Below are 18,994 nucleotides of genomic sequence, written 5' to 3' on the forward strand. Positions count from 1 at the left end.
GCCAAATCCTGTTCTTATTTATTACCCAAAAGTAACATGAAAACTGCATTGATCCCACTGTCAATGTAGTTTACATGTTTGTTGCACAAGGAACTTCAAAAAAACTTGAAGCCAATAGTTCATACTCCAAACATTTTAAGCAATTAACATAAAATATTCTTAGAATTAAAAACTTGAGAGTTTGTTATTTAGTTTACATTATGTAATGTAGGCCACTTAGGCAAATGCAAAAACAGGTACTTTTAGTTGTATTGTACTTTTATTGTACTTTGAAATCTTCGGATAAATCTCTAGAAGGTAAAACACCCAGATTATACTTAGTCCTTCATGCACGTAACACAATTACTTCGAATAACACATTTATCTAATCCATGTTTTACAGCTGTGCATTCTGGATTTTCCGCGCTAAATTCGGTGTTCAATTTTGTACGGATGCTCAAACAAGACGGGAGAGGTCCTAGAAACCTGACTGACCCCGAGTAAAGAATTGCCATTATGCCGCCCCACTGTGATTTTTGTAATTTATACGTTTTTCCGGGTTTTTTTTTAAAATACGCAGAATTATTTCTCCAGTTCACAGTAGCTTTGGTTAATTCTTTGTCGAACAAAAAGACACACCAGGTTCTGGTGAATTATTAAAGTGATACTGAAAGAGTTCACCTGGCAGGCAGCCGCTACAGGCGATCAAGTGGAAAAGACGTGCCGGATGCAAGCTGACCCTGGAATCGCTACTCGCGTCTAACGAAAGTGTTCGGTTTGCACTGGTTCGCGGTGGAAAGCCCTGGGAGCGCGGACTGGACAAGCGGGCAGCGCCCCGAGAACCCCCCTCACGCTTTCTCGTAAGCTCTCAGATCCAGCACAATCCTCTTTCCGAGGTTAATGGTTTGTTTACATTTTAACATTGAGAAACTGTCCAGCAAGAATCTCCCAGAGGAGGGTAAGTTGTCTTAAATAACTTAGATTTTCATTAGTGTTTCCTTAAACCGAGTTCCTTTGCCCTCCCGGCCCAAATGTCAGTCCGTAATTAGAGGCTTCTGGGGATCACCTGAACTGCATCGACCTTTGCATATTAATCAATGTAACGTTCTAAAAGACCATCCACTCCCACCCCTCAGTACAAAACCAAGCCGGTTTGAATCCATTGGAGTGGGCAGTGTGCGCAAGATTTTTTTAAAGTAACAGGGCGATATGCCGTCGATCAGGCAGCACCTGTGGAGAGAGAAATAGAGGCAAACGTATTAAATCGGCGATCTTCCGTTTAAACGGAAAAATAAGAAAACATTCGTGTTTTAAATTCTTGAGGGGGAGGGGAGACTTGCAGAACCATAGAACATTACAACACAGAAACAGGCCTTTTGGCCCTTCTTGGCTGTGCTGAACCATTTTTCTGCCGAGTCCCACTGACCTGCACCTGGACCATATTCCTCCATACACCTCTCATCCATGTACCTGTCCAAGTTTTCCTTAAATGTTAAAAGTGAGCCCGCATTTACCACTTCATCTGGCAGCTCATCCCACACTCCCACCACTGTCTGTGTGAAGAAGCCCCCCCCCCCATGTTCCCTTTAAGCTTTTCCCCCTTCACCCTTAACCCATGTCGTCTGGTTTTTGTCTCCCCTAGCCTCAGTGGAAAAAGCCTGCTTGCATTCACTCCATCTATACCCATCATAATTTTATACACCTCTATCAAATCTCCCCTCATTCTTCTACGCTCCAGGGAATAAAGTCCTAAGCTATTCAACCTTTCTCTGTAACTCTGTTTCTCAAGTCCCAGCAACATCCTTGTACACCTTCTCTGCACTCTTTCAACCTTATTAATATCCTTCCTGTAATTTGGTGACCAAAACTGCACACAATACTCCAAATTCAGCCCATTTTTCCAGCTAGTCCAAATCCCTCTGCAAGCTTTGAAAACCTTCCTCACTGTCCACTACACCTCCAATCTTTGTATCTTCAGCAACTTTGCTGATCCAATTTACCACATTATATAGCCATATAACAATTACATCACAGAAACAGGCCATCTCAGCCCTTCTAGTCCGTGTCAAAAGCTTACTCTCACCTAGACCCACTGGCCTACACTCAGCCCATAACCCTCCATTCTTTTCCTGTCCATATACCTATCCAATTTTGCTTTAAATGACAATACCGAATCTGCCTGTACCACTTCTACTGGAAGCTCATTCCACACAGCTACTATACTCTGAGTAAAGAAATCCCCCCTCATGTTACCCTTAAACTTTTGCCCCGTAAGTCTCAACTCATGTCCTCTTGTTTGAATCTCCCCTACTCTCAATGGAAAAAGCCTATCCACGTCAACTCTATCTATCCCCCTCATAATTTTAAATACCTTTATCAAGTCCCCCCTCAACCTTCTATGCTCCAAAGAATAAAGACCTAACTTGTTCAATCTTTCCTTGTAACTTAGGTGCTGAAACCCAGGTAACATTCTAGTAAATCTTCTCTGTACTCTCTCTATTTTGTTGACATCTTTCCTATAATTCGGTGACCAGAACTGTACACAATACTCCAAATTTGGCCTTACCAATGCCTTGTACAATTTTAACATTACATCCCAACTCCTATACTCAATGCTCTGATTTATAATTTATAATCTGGATATCATCCAGATCATTGCTATAATGACAAATAACAATGGACCCAGCACTGATCCCTGTGGCACACCTCTAGTCACAGGCCTCCACTCAGAGAAGCAATCCTCCACTACCACTCTCTGAGTTCTCCCATTGAGCCAATGTCTAATCCAATTTACTACCTCACCATGTATACCTAGCGACTGAATCTGCCTAACTAACCTCCCATGCAGAACCTTGTCAAAGGCCTTACTGAAGTCCATGTAGACAACATCCATCACCCTATCACCCATAGATACCGACATTTTAAATATATCTGCCAGGGCCCCTGCAATTTCAACACTAGTCTCCTTCAAGGTCTCAGGGAATACCCTGGCAGGTCCTGGGGATTTATCTACTCAGATTTGCCTCAAGATAGCAAGTATCTCCTCCTCTTCAATCTGTATAGGTTCCATGACCTCACTACTTGTTTGCCTCATTTCCATTGACTCCATGCCAGTTTCCTTAGTAAATACAGACGCAAAAAAAACCATTTAATATCTCCCCCATTTCTTTTGGTTCCATACATAGCCGACCACTCTGATCTTCAAGAGGACCAATTTTATCCCTTACTATCCTTTTGCTCTTAATATACCTGTGGAAGCTCTTTGGATTATCCTTCACCTTGACTGCCAAAGCAACCTCATGTCTTCTTTTAGCCCTCCTGATTTCTTTCTTAAGTATTTTTTGCACTTTTTATACTCCTCAAACACCGTATTTGTTCTGTTTCCTATACATGTCATACATCTCTCTCTTCTTCTTTATCAGAGTTCCAATATCTCTTGAGAACCAAGGTTCCTTATTCTTATTCACTTTGCCTTTAATCCTGACAGGAACTCTGCACTCTCAAAATTTCTCCTTTGAAGGCCTCCCACTTACCAATCACATCCTTGCCAGAGAACAACCTGCCCCAATCCACGCTATTTAGATCCTTTCTTATTACTTCAAATTTGGCCTTTTTCCAGTTTGGAACCTCAACCCAAGGACCAGATCTATCTTTATCCATGATCAAGTTGAAACTAATGGTGTTATGATCACTGGAACCAAAGTGTTCCCCTACACACACTTCCGACACCTGTCCTAACTCGTTTCCTAATAGGAGATCTAATATTGCATCCTCTCTAGTTGGTACCTCTACATATTGATTTAGAAAACTTTCCTGAACACATTTTACAAACTCTAACCCATCTAGACCTTTAACAGTATGGGAGTCCCAATACGTGGAACATTAAAATCCCCTACTATCACAACTTTATGTTTCCTGCAGTTGTCTGTTATCTCTCTGCAGATTTCTCCTCCAATTCTCACTGACTATTGGGTGGTCTATAATACAACCCCATTAATGTGGTCATACCTTTCCTGTTTCTCAGCTCCACCCATATGGCCTCGAGAGACAAGTCTTCTAATCTGTCCTGCCTGAGCACTGCTGGAGCATTTTCCCTGACTAGCAATGTCACCCCCCCCCCCCCCCACCCGCCCTTCATCCCTCTGCCTCTATCACGTCTGAAACATCAGAACCCTGGAACATTAAGCTGCCAGTCCTGCCCCTCCTGTAGCCAAGTTTCACTAATGGCTACACTGTCATAATTCCACATGTCAATCCACGCCCTCAGCTTGTCAGCCTTCCCCACAATACTCCTCGCATTGAAGTAGACACACCTCAGAAGATTATTACCACCACACACAACCCTTCTATTTGTAACCTTGCATGAACTTTTAACATCATTTATTTTCAGCCCCACTCCACTATCTGCTCTGGCACTCTGGTTCCCATCCCCCTGCAAATCTAGTTTAACCCCCCCCCCCCCAAAACAGCACTAACAAACATCCCTGCAAGGATATTTGTCCCCCTGTAGTTCAGGTGCAACCCTTCTCTCTTGTACAGGTCCCACCTGCCCCAGAAGAGGTCCCAATGACCCTGAAATCTGAAACCCTGCCCCCTACACCAGTTCCTCAGCCACGTGTTCATCTGCCAGAGCATCCTATTCTTACCCTCACTGGCACGTGGCACAGGTAGCAATCCTGAGATTACCACCCTCGGTCCTGCTTTTTACTTCCACCAAGCTCTCTATACTCACTCTTCAGGACCTCGTCACTCTGATGTGTACCATGACATCTGGCTGCTCATCCTCCCACTTCAGAATGCCATGCACACGATCAGAGACATCCCTGACCCTGGCACCCGGGAGGCAACAAACCATCCGGGAGTTCCTGTCACGACCAGAGAATTTCCTGTCTGTACCTCTATCGAGTCCCCTATCACTACCGCTGTCCTCTTCTTCCACTCTCCCTTCTGCACTGCAGAACCAGACTCAGTGCCAGAGATCCAGCTGCTGCAGCTTGTCCCAGGTAAGTCACCCCCCCCCCCCAATAATATCCAAATCGATATACTTGTTGATGAAGGGAATGGCCACAGGGGAACCCTGCACTACCTGCCCTTTCCCCTTCCCTCGCCTGATGGTAACCCAATTACCTGCGCACTGCTCCTTTGGCGTAACTACCTCCCTGAAACTACTATCTATAAACTCCTCATTCTCCCGAATGATCCGGAGGTCATACAGCTCCTGCTCCAGTTCCTAACGCGGTTTGTTAGGAGCTGCAGCTGGATGCACTTCTTGCAGGTGTCATTGTCAGGGACACCGGAGGTCTCCCTGACTTCCCACATCCTGCAAGAGGAGGATTCTGTCTGACATTCCCTCTACTCTAAACAAACAAAACAAAACTTACCAGAACCTACCCTCGCCTCTGCCTGTTTATGCCAAAGCCTGTTGAGCCAAAGCCGTCCCACTCTGACTCAGTCCACTCTGACTCAGTCCACTCCGACGATGGCCACTCCGATGATGGCCGCTGTGTATGGTGGTCTTTTTTTAAACCTTTGGAGCTCTATTTCACGTGCCTGCACAGTCTAGCCTCTTTTCTATACGGGCACTGGAACGCCATCTACAATGATTCTGCGACATACCATCTTGGCTCATCCCCCAAACTCACTTCACCAGTGCTTGCCCCTTCACTGCTTCTGTCGAAAATTTAACACAATTTACCTCAGAAAAGGGACTTTAAGTGATATTTTTAGTTGGATTTCTTAGCTTTTTGACCACCAGAAAGCTGTCGCACATGTTCGTTGGCACCATCTTAACTGGAAGAACTGAATATACCTTAGAGGATGCAAATGAAGTATTAATTCTTCTGACAATGCTACGTTTTTGGGTGTGGTAGGAAGCAAGAGGTACAAATTAACCACTTGTCATTTCACAAACTAGAAAATTACATTCAAGTCAATTATATTAATAACAGATAAAAAAATTATCTCTGATCTAAGAATTTCATGTTTGTTGTAACTCATTTTTTAAATAAAGTAACGAAATATTTATTTATTTGATCAATTCATGAATATTAATGAGTAAACATTAAACTTGTGATTATTTATTTATAACCCTAAATTCCATAAATGAATATTCATTAATGTGTACAAATCTAGTCCTCTGCTTTGTCATTAACAGGTTAATTATATGTTTGAATAGTTTAAAAAGGTTCACAATGTGATATGAATAATTTATTAGTGAGATCAACATTCAGTCCTCCTGGGTTACCTGTTACCCTGGAGATAACTCAAGGAAAAAGGGTGAACAATTGTTTAAATAAACACTTTTGTTTGCTGTTATTAATGCACCAATACTGTATTGTTATTTTTTATTAACAGTTGGATTTTCACAAGATTTGTCATTAAGAACCGTGGTAATTTATATTATTTTTGGAAACTATATGATTAGAATATGTGTTTGGAGGAAAGTTAAGTCAAATAAACATTTCTAATTAAAATTTTAAATCAAATATGTATATATTTTTTCAAACTTCCATTTATCCCATAGGCTTGTCTGCACAGTCCACATTGTCTTCATTTGGCCCATGGGTCTTTTCTTTGTACAGCATTCCAGACGGTCTCATTCCCTGTTCTGTCATCTTAACAAAATGTATTTTCTCAACTGTCTATCTGATAAAACCTGAAGAACTTTACTTGCAAAGATGATGAAAACTGGAGAGTTTTAGATTAAAGTCAGTCTGTTTTTATGGACTCCTCCATATCTGTTTGCCTATCATTCTAAACATATGGTGCAAATCACGAAACATGTTCACGGGAACAGTCTAACTAAAGCCTTTGTGACCCTGTACTCTTAACAAATATCCACATAGCCTTCTTTGCTCCAAACAGGGGCAGCACAGTGACAGAAGAACTGCAGTGGGTTCAGTCCAGACATCTGATGCTGTCTCTGTGGAGTTTACACATAGTACTGGCTGTGCCCACATGGGTTTTCTCCAAGTGCTCCAGTTTCCTCCTGCATCTCGAACACATATCAGTTCATAGAGTAATTGGTTGCTCTTAAGTCGCTCTAGTGATTGGTAGGATCTGGGAGAGAAGTTGATCGGAGAATACAAATTGGTGTTGGTGGAAATGGGAGCTTGATGATCAGCAGGGGCATGGCTGGCCCAGTGACCTGTTTCTGTACCACTCTACCATGAGATTAAGCCTAGTTTTACCAATCTCACCTTTCAGCTGAACTCCCACATCCTTACAACATATATTTTCTGAACTCTTTCCCATGTTCATGTCATCTCTGAAGTGTAATGATGATGATTGAACACCACTTTGGGTTAACCTTTTTTATTAATTGAAACCTCCACATAATCTCCCTCTTTTCTGCTTCTTTTCATGAGGTTTGGGATGTGATCTGCTTTATCATTCATTCTCTCAATATCCTGCCACTTCAAAGATTAATGACCATGTAGGCAACTGTCCCTCTATTCTTCTACATTCTTTAGAACATTATAATTAAGGCTATAATGTTTCTCATTGTTCTTTTTGCCAGAGCACATCACTTGACACTTCTCTGTATTAAATTTAATTTGCTGCTTGGCCACTCATTCTGTTCGTCCACATTCACTTTAGTTCTTTTGCTGTCCTACTTGTTCTTATGCACACCTCCAAAATCTATATCAACTGAAAATTTTGAAATTCTGTTGCGTACACTCTGTAAATTTTTAAAAAGTTGTGATTCTTGCACTGACTCTGAGAAACACTACCTTCTACCTCTTCCAGCTTGAAGGCCAAGATAGATTTTTAGCTGAGTAGGAGTCGAAGGTATATGGAAAGTGAGGCCAAGATCAGATCGGCCTCAATTTTATTCAATGACAGAGAAGCAGGATTATAGGGCTCATTCCTGCTTCTATATCCACATGCAACATTTTATCTGCTAATACTAACACTTCTGAAGTAGCGTGTGAGGGAATCACTTGCAGGGCGGGAGCCATTTGAAAATTGTACATCTCGTTGGGAGAGTTTTATTTGAGCCAATAAAGAGAAGGGAGGTGTAAGTGGAGTGGCCCTTGTTGGAGTGGGGCTTGGACAAGCACAGACGCAGGTTCTAAGTAAGTTTCCAATAAGTGTTTTTTTTTCCTGTTAGTATGTAGCTAGTGCACTGAGAATGGGTCCCGAGTTTGTGGTATGTTCCTTGTGTGAGATGTGGGAACTTTGTGAGTCTCCAGTATCCCCGATAATTATATGTGCATGAAGTGCACCGAGCTGTATCTCCTTTGAGACCTTATTAAGGAACTAGAGTTGCAGTTCAATAACCTTCAACTCATTTGGGAGGATGAGGAGGTGATGGATAGAAGTTCCTGGGTGTCAATATCTCTGAGGATCTATCCTGGACCCAATATATCAATGCAGCTACAAAGGAGGTTCGGCATCAGTTATATTTCATTGAGTTTGAGGGGATTTTACTGTAAAGGAGGTAGTCATTTCTAAGTTGTAGGAGGCAGGTACCTGTCAGGAGAGAGAGAAAAGGAATAGGTAGTCAGTGCAGAGTACCCCTGTGGCCATTCCCCTCAATAATAAGTGTGCTGCTTTGGATAGCCTGGTAGGGCGACCTGCCAGGGAGAAGCCGCAGAAGGCAGGTCTCTGGTACTGAATCTGGCTCTATGGCTCAGATTGGAAGTGGGGTAGAAGGGATAGGCTGTACTGAAAAGGGAATTCTTGATTTGGGAAACAAAAAGGAGGTTGTGTGGATGAGGACGAGGTTCCTGGATGGTTTGTTACCTCCCTGGTACTGGGCTCGGACAATTCAGGTTGAGCCCGCAGCATTCTTAAATAGGAGGGTGAGCAGCCAGAGGTCGTGGACCACATTGATACCAATCAAAATTCAAAATGTTTGTTATCAATGTACGGATATGTCACCATACACAACCCTACGCTTCATTTTCTTGCAAGCATACTCAATAAATCCATAGAGATAACAGAATCAATGAAAGGCCACCCAGCTGGGGTGTTCAGAGTACAGAAGATGTCAAACTGTGCAAATTTTAAAAAAAGTAACAATAATCAATAAATATTGAGAACATGAGATGAAGAATCTTTGAAAGTGAGTTTATTGGTTCTGGGAACATTTTAATGATGAAGCAAGTAAAATTGAGTGAAGTTATTCCTTTTGGTTCAAGAGCCTGATGGTTGAGGGGTAGTAACTGTTCCTGACCCTGGTGGTGAGAGTCCTGAGGCTCTTGTATCTTCTCCTAATGGCAGCAGTAAAAAGAGAACATGCCCTGGGTGGTGGATATCCCTGATGATGGATGCTGCTTTCTTGCAGCAGTGTTTCATGTAGATGTGCTCAATGGTTGGGGGGGGGGGGGGATATTCTTTCATTGATTTTGTTCTACTTGTTATTCTGTAGATTTATCAAAGACATGGGTAGGTAGGATGGGTGACGAGGTCCTGCAAAGTAAATTCAAGGAGCGAGTTAAAGGACAGGACTCCCAGGGTTGTGATTTCAAGTTGCTACCCATGCCATGTGCTAGTGAGGCCAGAAGTAGGAAGATCATGAAGTTTAACATGTAGCTAAGGAGCTAGTTAGGGAGGGAGGGCTTCATATTTTTGAATCATTGGACTCTCTTCCAGGACAGGTGGGACTTGTACTGAAGGGCCGTTCTGTATCTGAACCAATATTCTAACGGGAAGGTTTGCTAGTGCTGCAAAGGGGTGGGGGAACCGAAACAGCAGAAGAGATAGTGGAATGTTGTGGAGAGTGATGTTTATAAGCCTACATATAAGATCAGGAATCAAAAGGCTGAGCATGGCACATCTAACGTTCTGAGCTGCGTATACTTCAATGCAAGGAGTATTGTAGGAAACACAAATGAGCTTAGGGCATGGATCAGCACATGGAATTATGACTTTGGAGCTATCATTAAGACTTGGTTGCAGGAAGGGCAGGACTGGCAACTTAGTGTTCAGGGGTTCTGTTATTTTAGACATGATAGAGGGGGAGTGATTAAAGGGGTGGGATGGCATTACTAGTCAAGGAATATTTCACAGCAGTGCTCAATCAGGACAGATTGGAGAGCTTGTCTAGTGAGGCTTTATGGGCATAATTAAGGAATAAGAAAGGTATGACCATGTTAATGGGATTATATTGTAGACCCACCCAACAGTCCATGGGATTTAGAGGAGCAAATTTGTAGAGAGATTGCAGACTGTTGCAAGAAAGTAGAGGGCTGTGATTGTAGGTAATTTTAACTTTCCACAAATTGACTGGGACTCCTATACTGTAAAAGGGCTGGATGGGAAAGAGTTTGTCAAATACGTTCAGGAAAGTTTCCTGAATCAGCATGGAGAAGTCCCAACCAGAGAGAGAGAGAGAGATTTGATGTTAGGGAATGAGACAGGGCAGGTGATGGAGGTTTGTGTTGGGGGGGCTCTTTGTGTCTCGTGATCATAATGCCGTTAGTTTCAAGGTAATTATGGGAAAAGGATAGGTCTGATCCTTGGATTGAGGTTTTAAATTGGAGAAAGGCCAATTTGGATGGTGTTAGCAAGGGTCTGACAAGTGTGGATTGGGATATGTTATGTACTAGGTAAATTGGAGGTCTTCAAAAGTGAAATTTTGAGAGAACAGAGTTTGTAATTTTCCTGTCAGAACGAAAGACAGTGATAACAGATTTGTAGAAACTTGGTTTTCAAGAAATAATGAGGCCCAGGTTAAGAAAAAGAAGGAGGTACGTAGCAGGTATTGGCAGCCAGGAACAAATGGAGTATTCATGGAGTATAAGAAATGAAAGAGAACACTTTTTGGGAGATCGTAACCAGGCCAGTCTGAAAAAATCACTAAGCAATTACCATTAACAGATCACTTGCAATACCAGAGGAAACAACACACTGGACCATTGCTACACCACCATTGAGAATGCCTACCGTGCTAATCCACGCCCTCACTTCGGGAAGTCTGATCACATGGCTGTACTTCTACTCCCTGAGTATAGGCAGAGACTGAAGACAGCAGCACCAGCAATGAGGACCAAGAAGGTTTGGACAAGGGAAGCACAGGATCACCTACAGGACTGCTTTGAATTGGTGGACTGGACTATTCAGGGATTCATCTTCGAAACTGTATGAGTATACTGCAGTTGTTACTGACTTCATTAAAACCTGTGTGGATGAGTGTGTACCTACAAAGACTTGCTGTACATTCCCAAACCAAAAGCCATGGATGAACCAGGTGGTACATCGTCTGCTAAAGGCCAGATCTGTGGCATTCAAGTCTGGTGACCCAGGCCTGTACCAGAAGACCAGGTATGATTTGCGGAGGTCTATTTCAAGGGCAAAGAGACAATTTCGAACAAGATTGGAGGTGACATTGGATGCATTGCAACTCTGGCAGGGTTTGCAAGACATTGCTTCCTATAAAGTGAAACTCAATAGCATGAATGGCAGCAATGCTTCACTACTAGATGAACTCAACACCTTCTGTGCCCGCTTTGAAAGGGAGAGTGTAACTGCAGCTGTGAAGATCCCTGCTGCACCTGATGACCCTGTGATCTCTGTCTCAGAGGCTGATGTTAGGCTGTCTTTAGAGTGAATGAACCCTCGCAGGGTGGAAGGTCGTGATGGAGTACCTGGTAAGACTCTGAAAACCTGTGCCAACCAGCTAGCGGGAGTATTCAAGGACATTTTCAGCTTGTTACTACTACGGGCGTAAGTTCCCACTTGCTTCAAAAAGATAACAATTATACCAGTGCCTAAGAAGAATAATGTGAGCTGCCTTAATGACTATCACCCAGTAGCACTCACATCGACAATGATGAAATGCTTTGAGATGTTGGTTATGACTAGACTGAACTCCTGCCTCAGCAAGGACCTGGACCCATTGCAATTTGCCTATTGCCACAATAGATCAATGGCAGATGCAATCTCAATGGCTCTCCACACGGCTTTAGACCACCTGGACAACACAAACCCCTATGTCAGGATGCTGTTCATCGACTATAGCTCAGCATTTAATACCATCATTCCCATAACCCTGATTGAGAAGTTGCAGAGCCTGGGCCTCTGTTCTTCCTTCTGCAATTGGATTCTCGACTTCCTAACTGGAAGACCACAGTCTGTGAGGATTGGTGATAACATCTCCTCCTCATTGATGATCAAGCATCTCAGGGATGTGTGTTTAGCCCACTGCTCTACTCTCTGTATACACGTGACTGTCTGGCTAGGCATAGCTCAAATACCATCTATTAATTTGCTGATGATACGACTTGTTGTTAGAATCTCAGGTGGTGACGAGAGGGCATACAGGAGTGAGATATGCCAACTAGTGGAGTGGTGCTGCAGCAACAACCTGGCACTCAATGTCAGTAAGACGAAAGAGTGATTGTGGACTTAAGGAAGGTTAAGATGAAGGATCACATACCAATCCTGATAGAGGGATCAGAAATGGAGAGAGTGAGCAGTTTCACGTTCCTGGGTGTCAAGATCTCTGAGGATCTAACTTGGTCCCAAAATATTGATGTACAGTAGGTATAAAGAAGGCGAGACAGCAGCTATACTTTATTAGGAGTTTGAAGAGATTTGGCATGTTAACAACTACACTCAAAAACTTCTCTAGATGTACCATGGCGAGCATTCTGACAGGCTGCATCACTGTCTGGTATGGGGGGACTACTGCACAGGACCAAAAAAAGCTGGAGCAGGTTGTAAATCTAGTCAGCTCCATCATGGGTACTAGCCTACAAAGTACTTAGGATATCTTCAGGGAGTGGTGTCCCAGAAAAGCAGCATTCTTTATTAAGGACCTCCAACACCCAGGGCATGCCCTTTTCTCACTGTTACCATCAGGTAGGAGATACAGAAGCCTGAAGGCACACACTCAGCAATTCTGGAACAGCTTCTTCCCCTCTGTCATCCAATTTCTGAATGGACATTGAACCCTTGGATACCACCTCACTTTTTTAAATATTAAGTATTTCTGTTTTTTGCATGTTTTTTAATCTATTCAATATACGTGTATTGTTATTGATTTTTTAAAAAAAATATTTATTATTTTTTCTCTTCTATATTATGTATTGTATTGAACTGCTGCTGCTAATTTAATAAATTTCATGCCACATGCCAGAGATAATAAACCTGATTCTGATTCTGACTTAAGAAAGTAATCAGGAGGCTAAAAGAGGAGATGAGGTTGTTGCACCAGACAAGATGAAGGAGAATCCCATGGGCTTCTACAGATATTTTAGAGCAAAATGGTAGCAAGGGACAAAATTGGTCCTCTGGAAGATCGGAGTGATAATTGCTGTGTGGAGCTTAAAGACATGGGGGAGGTCTTGAATAATTTTTTTTGGTCTGTATTTACACGGGTGATGGACACTGAGTCTACAGATGTGAGGCAATGCAACAGTGAGGTCATGGACCCTATACAGATTGGAGAGGAGGAGGTGTTTGATGTCTTTGGGGCAAATTAGGATGGATAAATCCACAATGTCTGAGAAGATGTTCCCTCAGACTCTGTGGGAGGCTATTGCAGAAATTGTAGGGGCCCTAGCAGAAATATTTAAAACATCTTTAGCCATGGGTGAGGTGCTGGAGGATTGGAGGATAGCTAATATTGCTCTACTGTTTAAGAAATGCTCAAGAATAAAACGGAAAATTATAGGTCGGTGTGCCTGACATCAATAGTGGAAAAGTTGTTCTATGGGACTGAATATATAAGTATTTGGATAAACAAGGACTGATTAAGGATAGTCAGCGTGACTTTGTGCATGGTATGTCATGTTTTTTGAAGTGAGCAGAAAAGTTGATGAAGGTGAGGCAGTGGATGCTGACTCCATGGACTTTAGCAAGGCCTTTGACAAGGTCCTACATAGGAGTTTTGCAAAGAAGGTTCAGTCATTTGGTGAGGTTATAAATTGGAGTTACCTCTCTAACTGGAGGCCTGTGACCAGTGGAGTGCTGCAGGGATTGGGGCTGGGTCCTTTGTTGGTTGTCACCTAAATCAACAATCTGGATGATAATTTGTGGATGACTCCAATAATTGGGGGCATAATGGACAGTGAGGAAGACTATCAAAGCTTGCAGTGGGATCTGGATCAGCTGAAATAATGGGCTGAAAAATGGCAGATGGAACTTAATGCAGATAAGTGTGAAGGGTTGCACTTTGGAGGATCAACCTCGGTAGGTCTTACATGGTGAGCAGTAAGGCACTGAGGAATGTGGTAGAACAGAGAGATCTCAGACTATAGATCCATAATTTCTTGGAAGTGGTGTCACATCTAGATAGGGTTGTAAAGAAATATTTTGGCATATTGGCCTTAAATCAATGTATTGAGTACAGAAGAAGGAATGTTACGTTGAAATTGTATAAGATATGGGTGAGGCCTAATTTGGGGTATGTGTGCAATTTTGGTCACCTACTTACAAGAAAGGTATCAATGAGATTGAAAGAATATAGAGAAAATTCATAAGGATGTTGTCAGGACTTGAGGACCTGAGTTATAGAGAAAGGTTGAATAGGTTAGGAATTTATTCCCTAGAATGTAGATGATTGAGGGAAGATTTGATCGAGGTATACAAAATTACAAGAGGTATAGATGAGGTAAATGCAAGCTTACTTTTTCCGCTGAGCTTGGGTGAAACTTCAACTAGAGGTCATGGGTTAAGAGTGAAAGGTGAAATGTTTAAGGTGAACATGAAGAGTAACTTCTTCACTCAGAGGATGATGAGTGTGTGAAATGAGCTGCCAACGCAAGTGGTGGACGCAGGGTCATTTTCAACATTTAAGAGAAATTTGGATAAGGACATGGATGAGTGGGGTGGCAAGGTGAAAATATGTTTCTACCAAAGGAGGTGTAAGGTGCTCCTTCCCTCTGCTAGCTTGATGGTCACTCTTGGGCAAGGTGCAGCCCCCTGCTTAGCCCCCTGCCCGATCAGAGTCACATGAAGCCATGACAGCAGGTGGTGGATGGTCGGATTAGCAGCTGGTGTGTGTCACAAATCCTAGTTATATGACCACTGACACTTGGCAGACAATCTCTGAAGAGTAATGGTAATGGCTAGGGTGACCCATTTTGTAAAGACACTATGCAGAAGAAGGCAATGACAGACCACTTCTGTGGAAAATTTTAGCAAGGTCAGTCATGATCAAGGATAGACCATGATCGCCCATGTCATACAATACTACACAGAACGAACGAATGAACAAACTTGCATGAGAGGGGTTCAGAGGACTATGCTCCAGATGTAGGTTGATTAAACTAGGCAGATTAATGGATGGCACAGAATAGGTGGGCGGAAGGGCCTTTTTCTGTGTTGTAGTGTTCCCTGAATAACTGCTCCTTAAATATTCTTATATGGTTACCTGATCTACTTTGTGCAAAAAAAATAAGCTACTGCAACCCATCCAGCACCATCTCTTTGGATATGCCTTGTCTTCTAATTTTCCTTTATCTCACATACACAGTAACTCAGGAGTTTCTAATTTCAGTCCCTGTGCTAAGTTGACTCCCTGACTAATTAATCTCCTGCCTGCAGAACCTCCTGTATAATTTTCTTCAATGTGTAGACCGTCTTCAAATTGTTGTCGACCTTGACCAATCGGTGGTTTAGCATGACAGATAACCTGCCGAACTTTGAACAACCTGCAGTTACCTGGCCTTTTGGTTGGGCACCCCCTTGCTTTCCTGAACTCTGCATCTCAGGAGGGCTGTACAAGTCAGGCCACTTTGAACCTCCTCATGTTCAGATATTAAAATTAAAAGACATTTTAAAAATTTAACAATGAAAAGAAAAAGTCTGTTTGTTTTGTGCCAAACCATTAATCTCCTTAGTCCCATCCACCTGCACCCGGACATTGCCTTCTTTACCCCTCTCATGCACGTTAGTTATGTGCTGTACTGTAAAACATAGGTCATGGTCTTCCCATGTGTGGTGAACTACATATACCTGTCTGGACACGCCCCTCCCCCCTGCTGACTGCTCCTTTGGCTCCTCCCACAGACGCTGGTATAAAGGCGATTAGAGGCACAGACCCTTCCTCAGTCTCCAGGATGTTGTGTGGTGGTCACTTGCTGCTTGTGCTTTCTTCCAGCCAATAAAAGCCTACCTTAACCCATGTCTCAGAGTTATTGATGGTGCATCACCATGCCTAAGATTGTCCTTGACAAACAGTGGTAACAATTTTGTTTGGAGAGAAATGCATTTCCTTCCCCACTTATCTTACAAATCTGATTGATTTAAAAAGTGTTTCAATTTCTGGACTCAGTCTCACCTGGTAAAGGATTCGAATTATGATACCTGGAGTAATAAGAAGAAATCATGGAAGGGCTGGCCCTTCTGCAGTATCCTAAACTTCTTAATGAGTCTCAGAACTCTCTCTTATTTAAACTATATAATTTTTGACATTTGGACCTTGTAGATAAGGGCAGTATATACTATGAGGTCCATAATTGTCCTTGAGAAAGTTATGGTGAGATACCCTTGGTACTGGAGAAGATGTTTGGAGGGCAGGTCTGTGGTTTTGTCTCAGTAACAGTGATATATTTCCAAGTCAGGATGATGTGTGACTTGTAGGGAACATTCAGTTGGTGGTGTCCATCCAAGCACTTGAAACTCTTATATTTTTTTGCATTTGATGTTTGAGATTTGAGGTAGGCTCTTTGTGGATGGAACATTCAAGTCACACCATCCTATTTCTGTGATAATGGGTGGCAAACCATTAAGTGGATTGATTAGGACTGGATTGTACTCATCCAAACACAAAGAGAATATTGATGTTATTAATTCACTGTTCCCAACTATGTCTCACTGTAGGTCTCCGCAAACAGTTGAAATGAATCAAACTAAAATAAAATAACAATAACAATTTTATTTGCAACACTAAAGAACAGCCTACCCTCTGTTGACTCCATATTTATTTCCTGCTGCCTCTGGAAAGCAGCCAACGTAATCAATGACCCTTCCCACCTCAGCCATCCTCTCTCCCCCAACCCCATCCCCAACTTGCCTGCTGTGAAATTGATACAAAAGGTTGAAAATTTGGACCACCAGACTGGAGGACAGCTTCCACCTTGCTGTTATCAGACTCTTGAATAGACTTCTTGTATGTTAAAGTTGAATTCTTGTTCTTCCAATCTCTCTCATTAGAGCCCTTGTACTTTATCAGTGCACTGCACTGCACAGCACAGCACTTTGCTTGTAGCTGCAACACTTACACATTCTGTTTTCTGTTTACTACCTCAATGTACCTCAATATATTGAAGTGACCCCATTGAAATGACTTACATCACAGAAGGCTTCAGGTGGTGACTGCATTATGTGGGAGGGTTGCTTTCCTAGAAGTCAAACCATGTCGCGATTTTCCACACTGCAAAGCAGTTTCATTGCATCAAGAAACATAAATTGAAAAAAAAGTGTTAATTTTATTTACCTTTTTTACACACATTCTATGAGAATTAACTTTTTTCCATATCTCAAATTTTTGAGATGTAATTTGTGAATTCTGTAAGGGAGAATTTCTTAAACCCAGATAGCTATACATTGGTGGTCATGTGCTTTGTAAACTTGAAGGGCCACATGAGAAATCTATCCAGATACTTGGCTCAAAAACTTAATGAATACCCAAGACTTGGTGGTAGTAGTCTATACCCAAGGCTGTATAGTGAGAGGTTAGCTGAGTATCAGTTCATTGATTTGGAAAATGTTTTATTCCTAATTTGATAGTTTATTTTGCATTTTAAAATGAAAAAAATTTGCTTTGGCAAAAGGTCCAAAATTTAAATGTTCTGTACATTTTTAATATAAATTAAGAATAATGAATCACGTCAGTGGTTTCTATCCTGGGACATAGGAAGGGGATCACTTGAGAGATAAGATACAGTTTTAATAATTGTCACATTAATAAGGCAAAATTGTTAGATTTTGATAAATTACATCTCAGCTGCAGTTCAGGGTCATGCAAATTTCAAGCCAGTATAAAGAAGAATTTGGTTATTTCGGCCTAGAGACATGCATTTTATTAGATTACATAAAACATTTAATAAACCAGAACAAGCTGCCGGCCAAATCAATTGGTTCATAAAGTAATAACCTTTTCATAAATTATAGAATAACTTAATGGTTTGGACAAATAACCCAAAGGCTATGAAATTGGAGCCTTGCATTCATGAAAATCAATAAACTTGGTCACTTTTAGTCAAAGCTAGGAAAATCTTTAAGAAATTTACTGGATTGTTGTAAATACTGCATCAGGGTTGCTCATGTAATTGTGGTAAGGAGACTTGACTTACTATTTTAGCAATGTCACGTTCAAAGTTCAAACTTGACGATGCAATTATTTCTCATGAATAAAAATGGACATTATTTGAGTTAATAAATGACATTCAAATTTCACTTATTTTTACTTTTGTTTATTTTTACATTACTTTTCTTATCAAAAAAGATTTTGGTTTGTTTTACAACAATGAATCATAGAAAGGCAAGCTTATATTTATTGACTGAGTCCTTGTAGCAAAATTCGAAGTAAATATATTATCAAAGTATGTGTATGTCGCTATATACAACCCTGAGATTCGTTAACTTGCAGGCAATCACAGTAAATACAGGAAACATGATAGAATCTGGGTAGACTACAACCAATGTGCAAAAAAAACCTAGCAAACTATGAAAATACGACAAGGAATATTAATAAGTAAGTAAGCAATAAGTATCAAGAACATGAGAAGAAGGGTCCTTGAAAGTGAGTCCAGTTCAGTGGGAACTGAAGTCATTTACTATTTTAGAATGACCTCTTTTATCATTGGGATCTTAGCTGCTACTGTGGTATTATCTCCAAGTTATAAAATGGATTTCAAGCACAAGTTCTTTACTGGGGGTGTTCTGCTTGGTTGACATTGCCACTTGTGTGATAGCATTTTAAACTGAGGTCAAGTATGCCACTGGTGAATCCCATGGTGCTATTTTAATGATCAGGGGAATTAACTTCTCTAAAAACAGACTGACTGGTTGTTATCGATGCAGTTTGTTGGATCTCGCAGTTGGAAATTGGCCTTTA

General features: G+C 41.6%; 1 protein-coding gene across 1 annotated transcript in view; it reads left to right on the plus strand.

Moving 5' to 3' along the window:
* The first annotated feature begins 730 nt into the window (after window positions 1-730).
* The window catches only part of myo3b (myosin IIIB), a 464,201-nt gene continuing 445,937 nt past the window's right edge, over window positions 731-18,994 (plus strand). Inside the window, exon 1 of the mRNA XM_073047270.1 lies at window positions 731-937. Within this exon, the coding sequence (XP_072903371.1) occupies window positions 880-937 (58 nt within the window). The 5' untranslated portion in view covers window positions 731-879. The remainder of the gene's footprint in view (window positions 938-18,994) is intronic.

Source organism: Hemitrygon akajei, chromosome 5 (assembly GCF_048418815.1).
Source record: "Hemitrygon akajei chromosome 5, sHemAka1.3, whole genome shotgun sequence".
In the NCBI taxonomy this organism is placed as follows: domain Eukaryota; kingdom Metazoa; phylum Chordata; class Chondrichthyes; order Myliobatiformes; family Dasyatidae; genus Hemitrygon; species Hemitrygon akajei.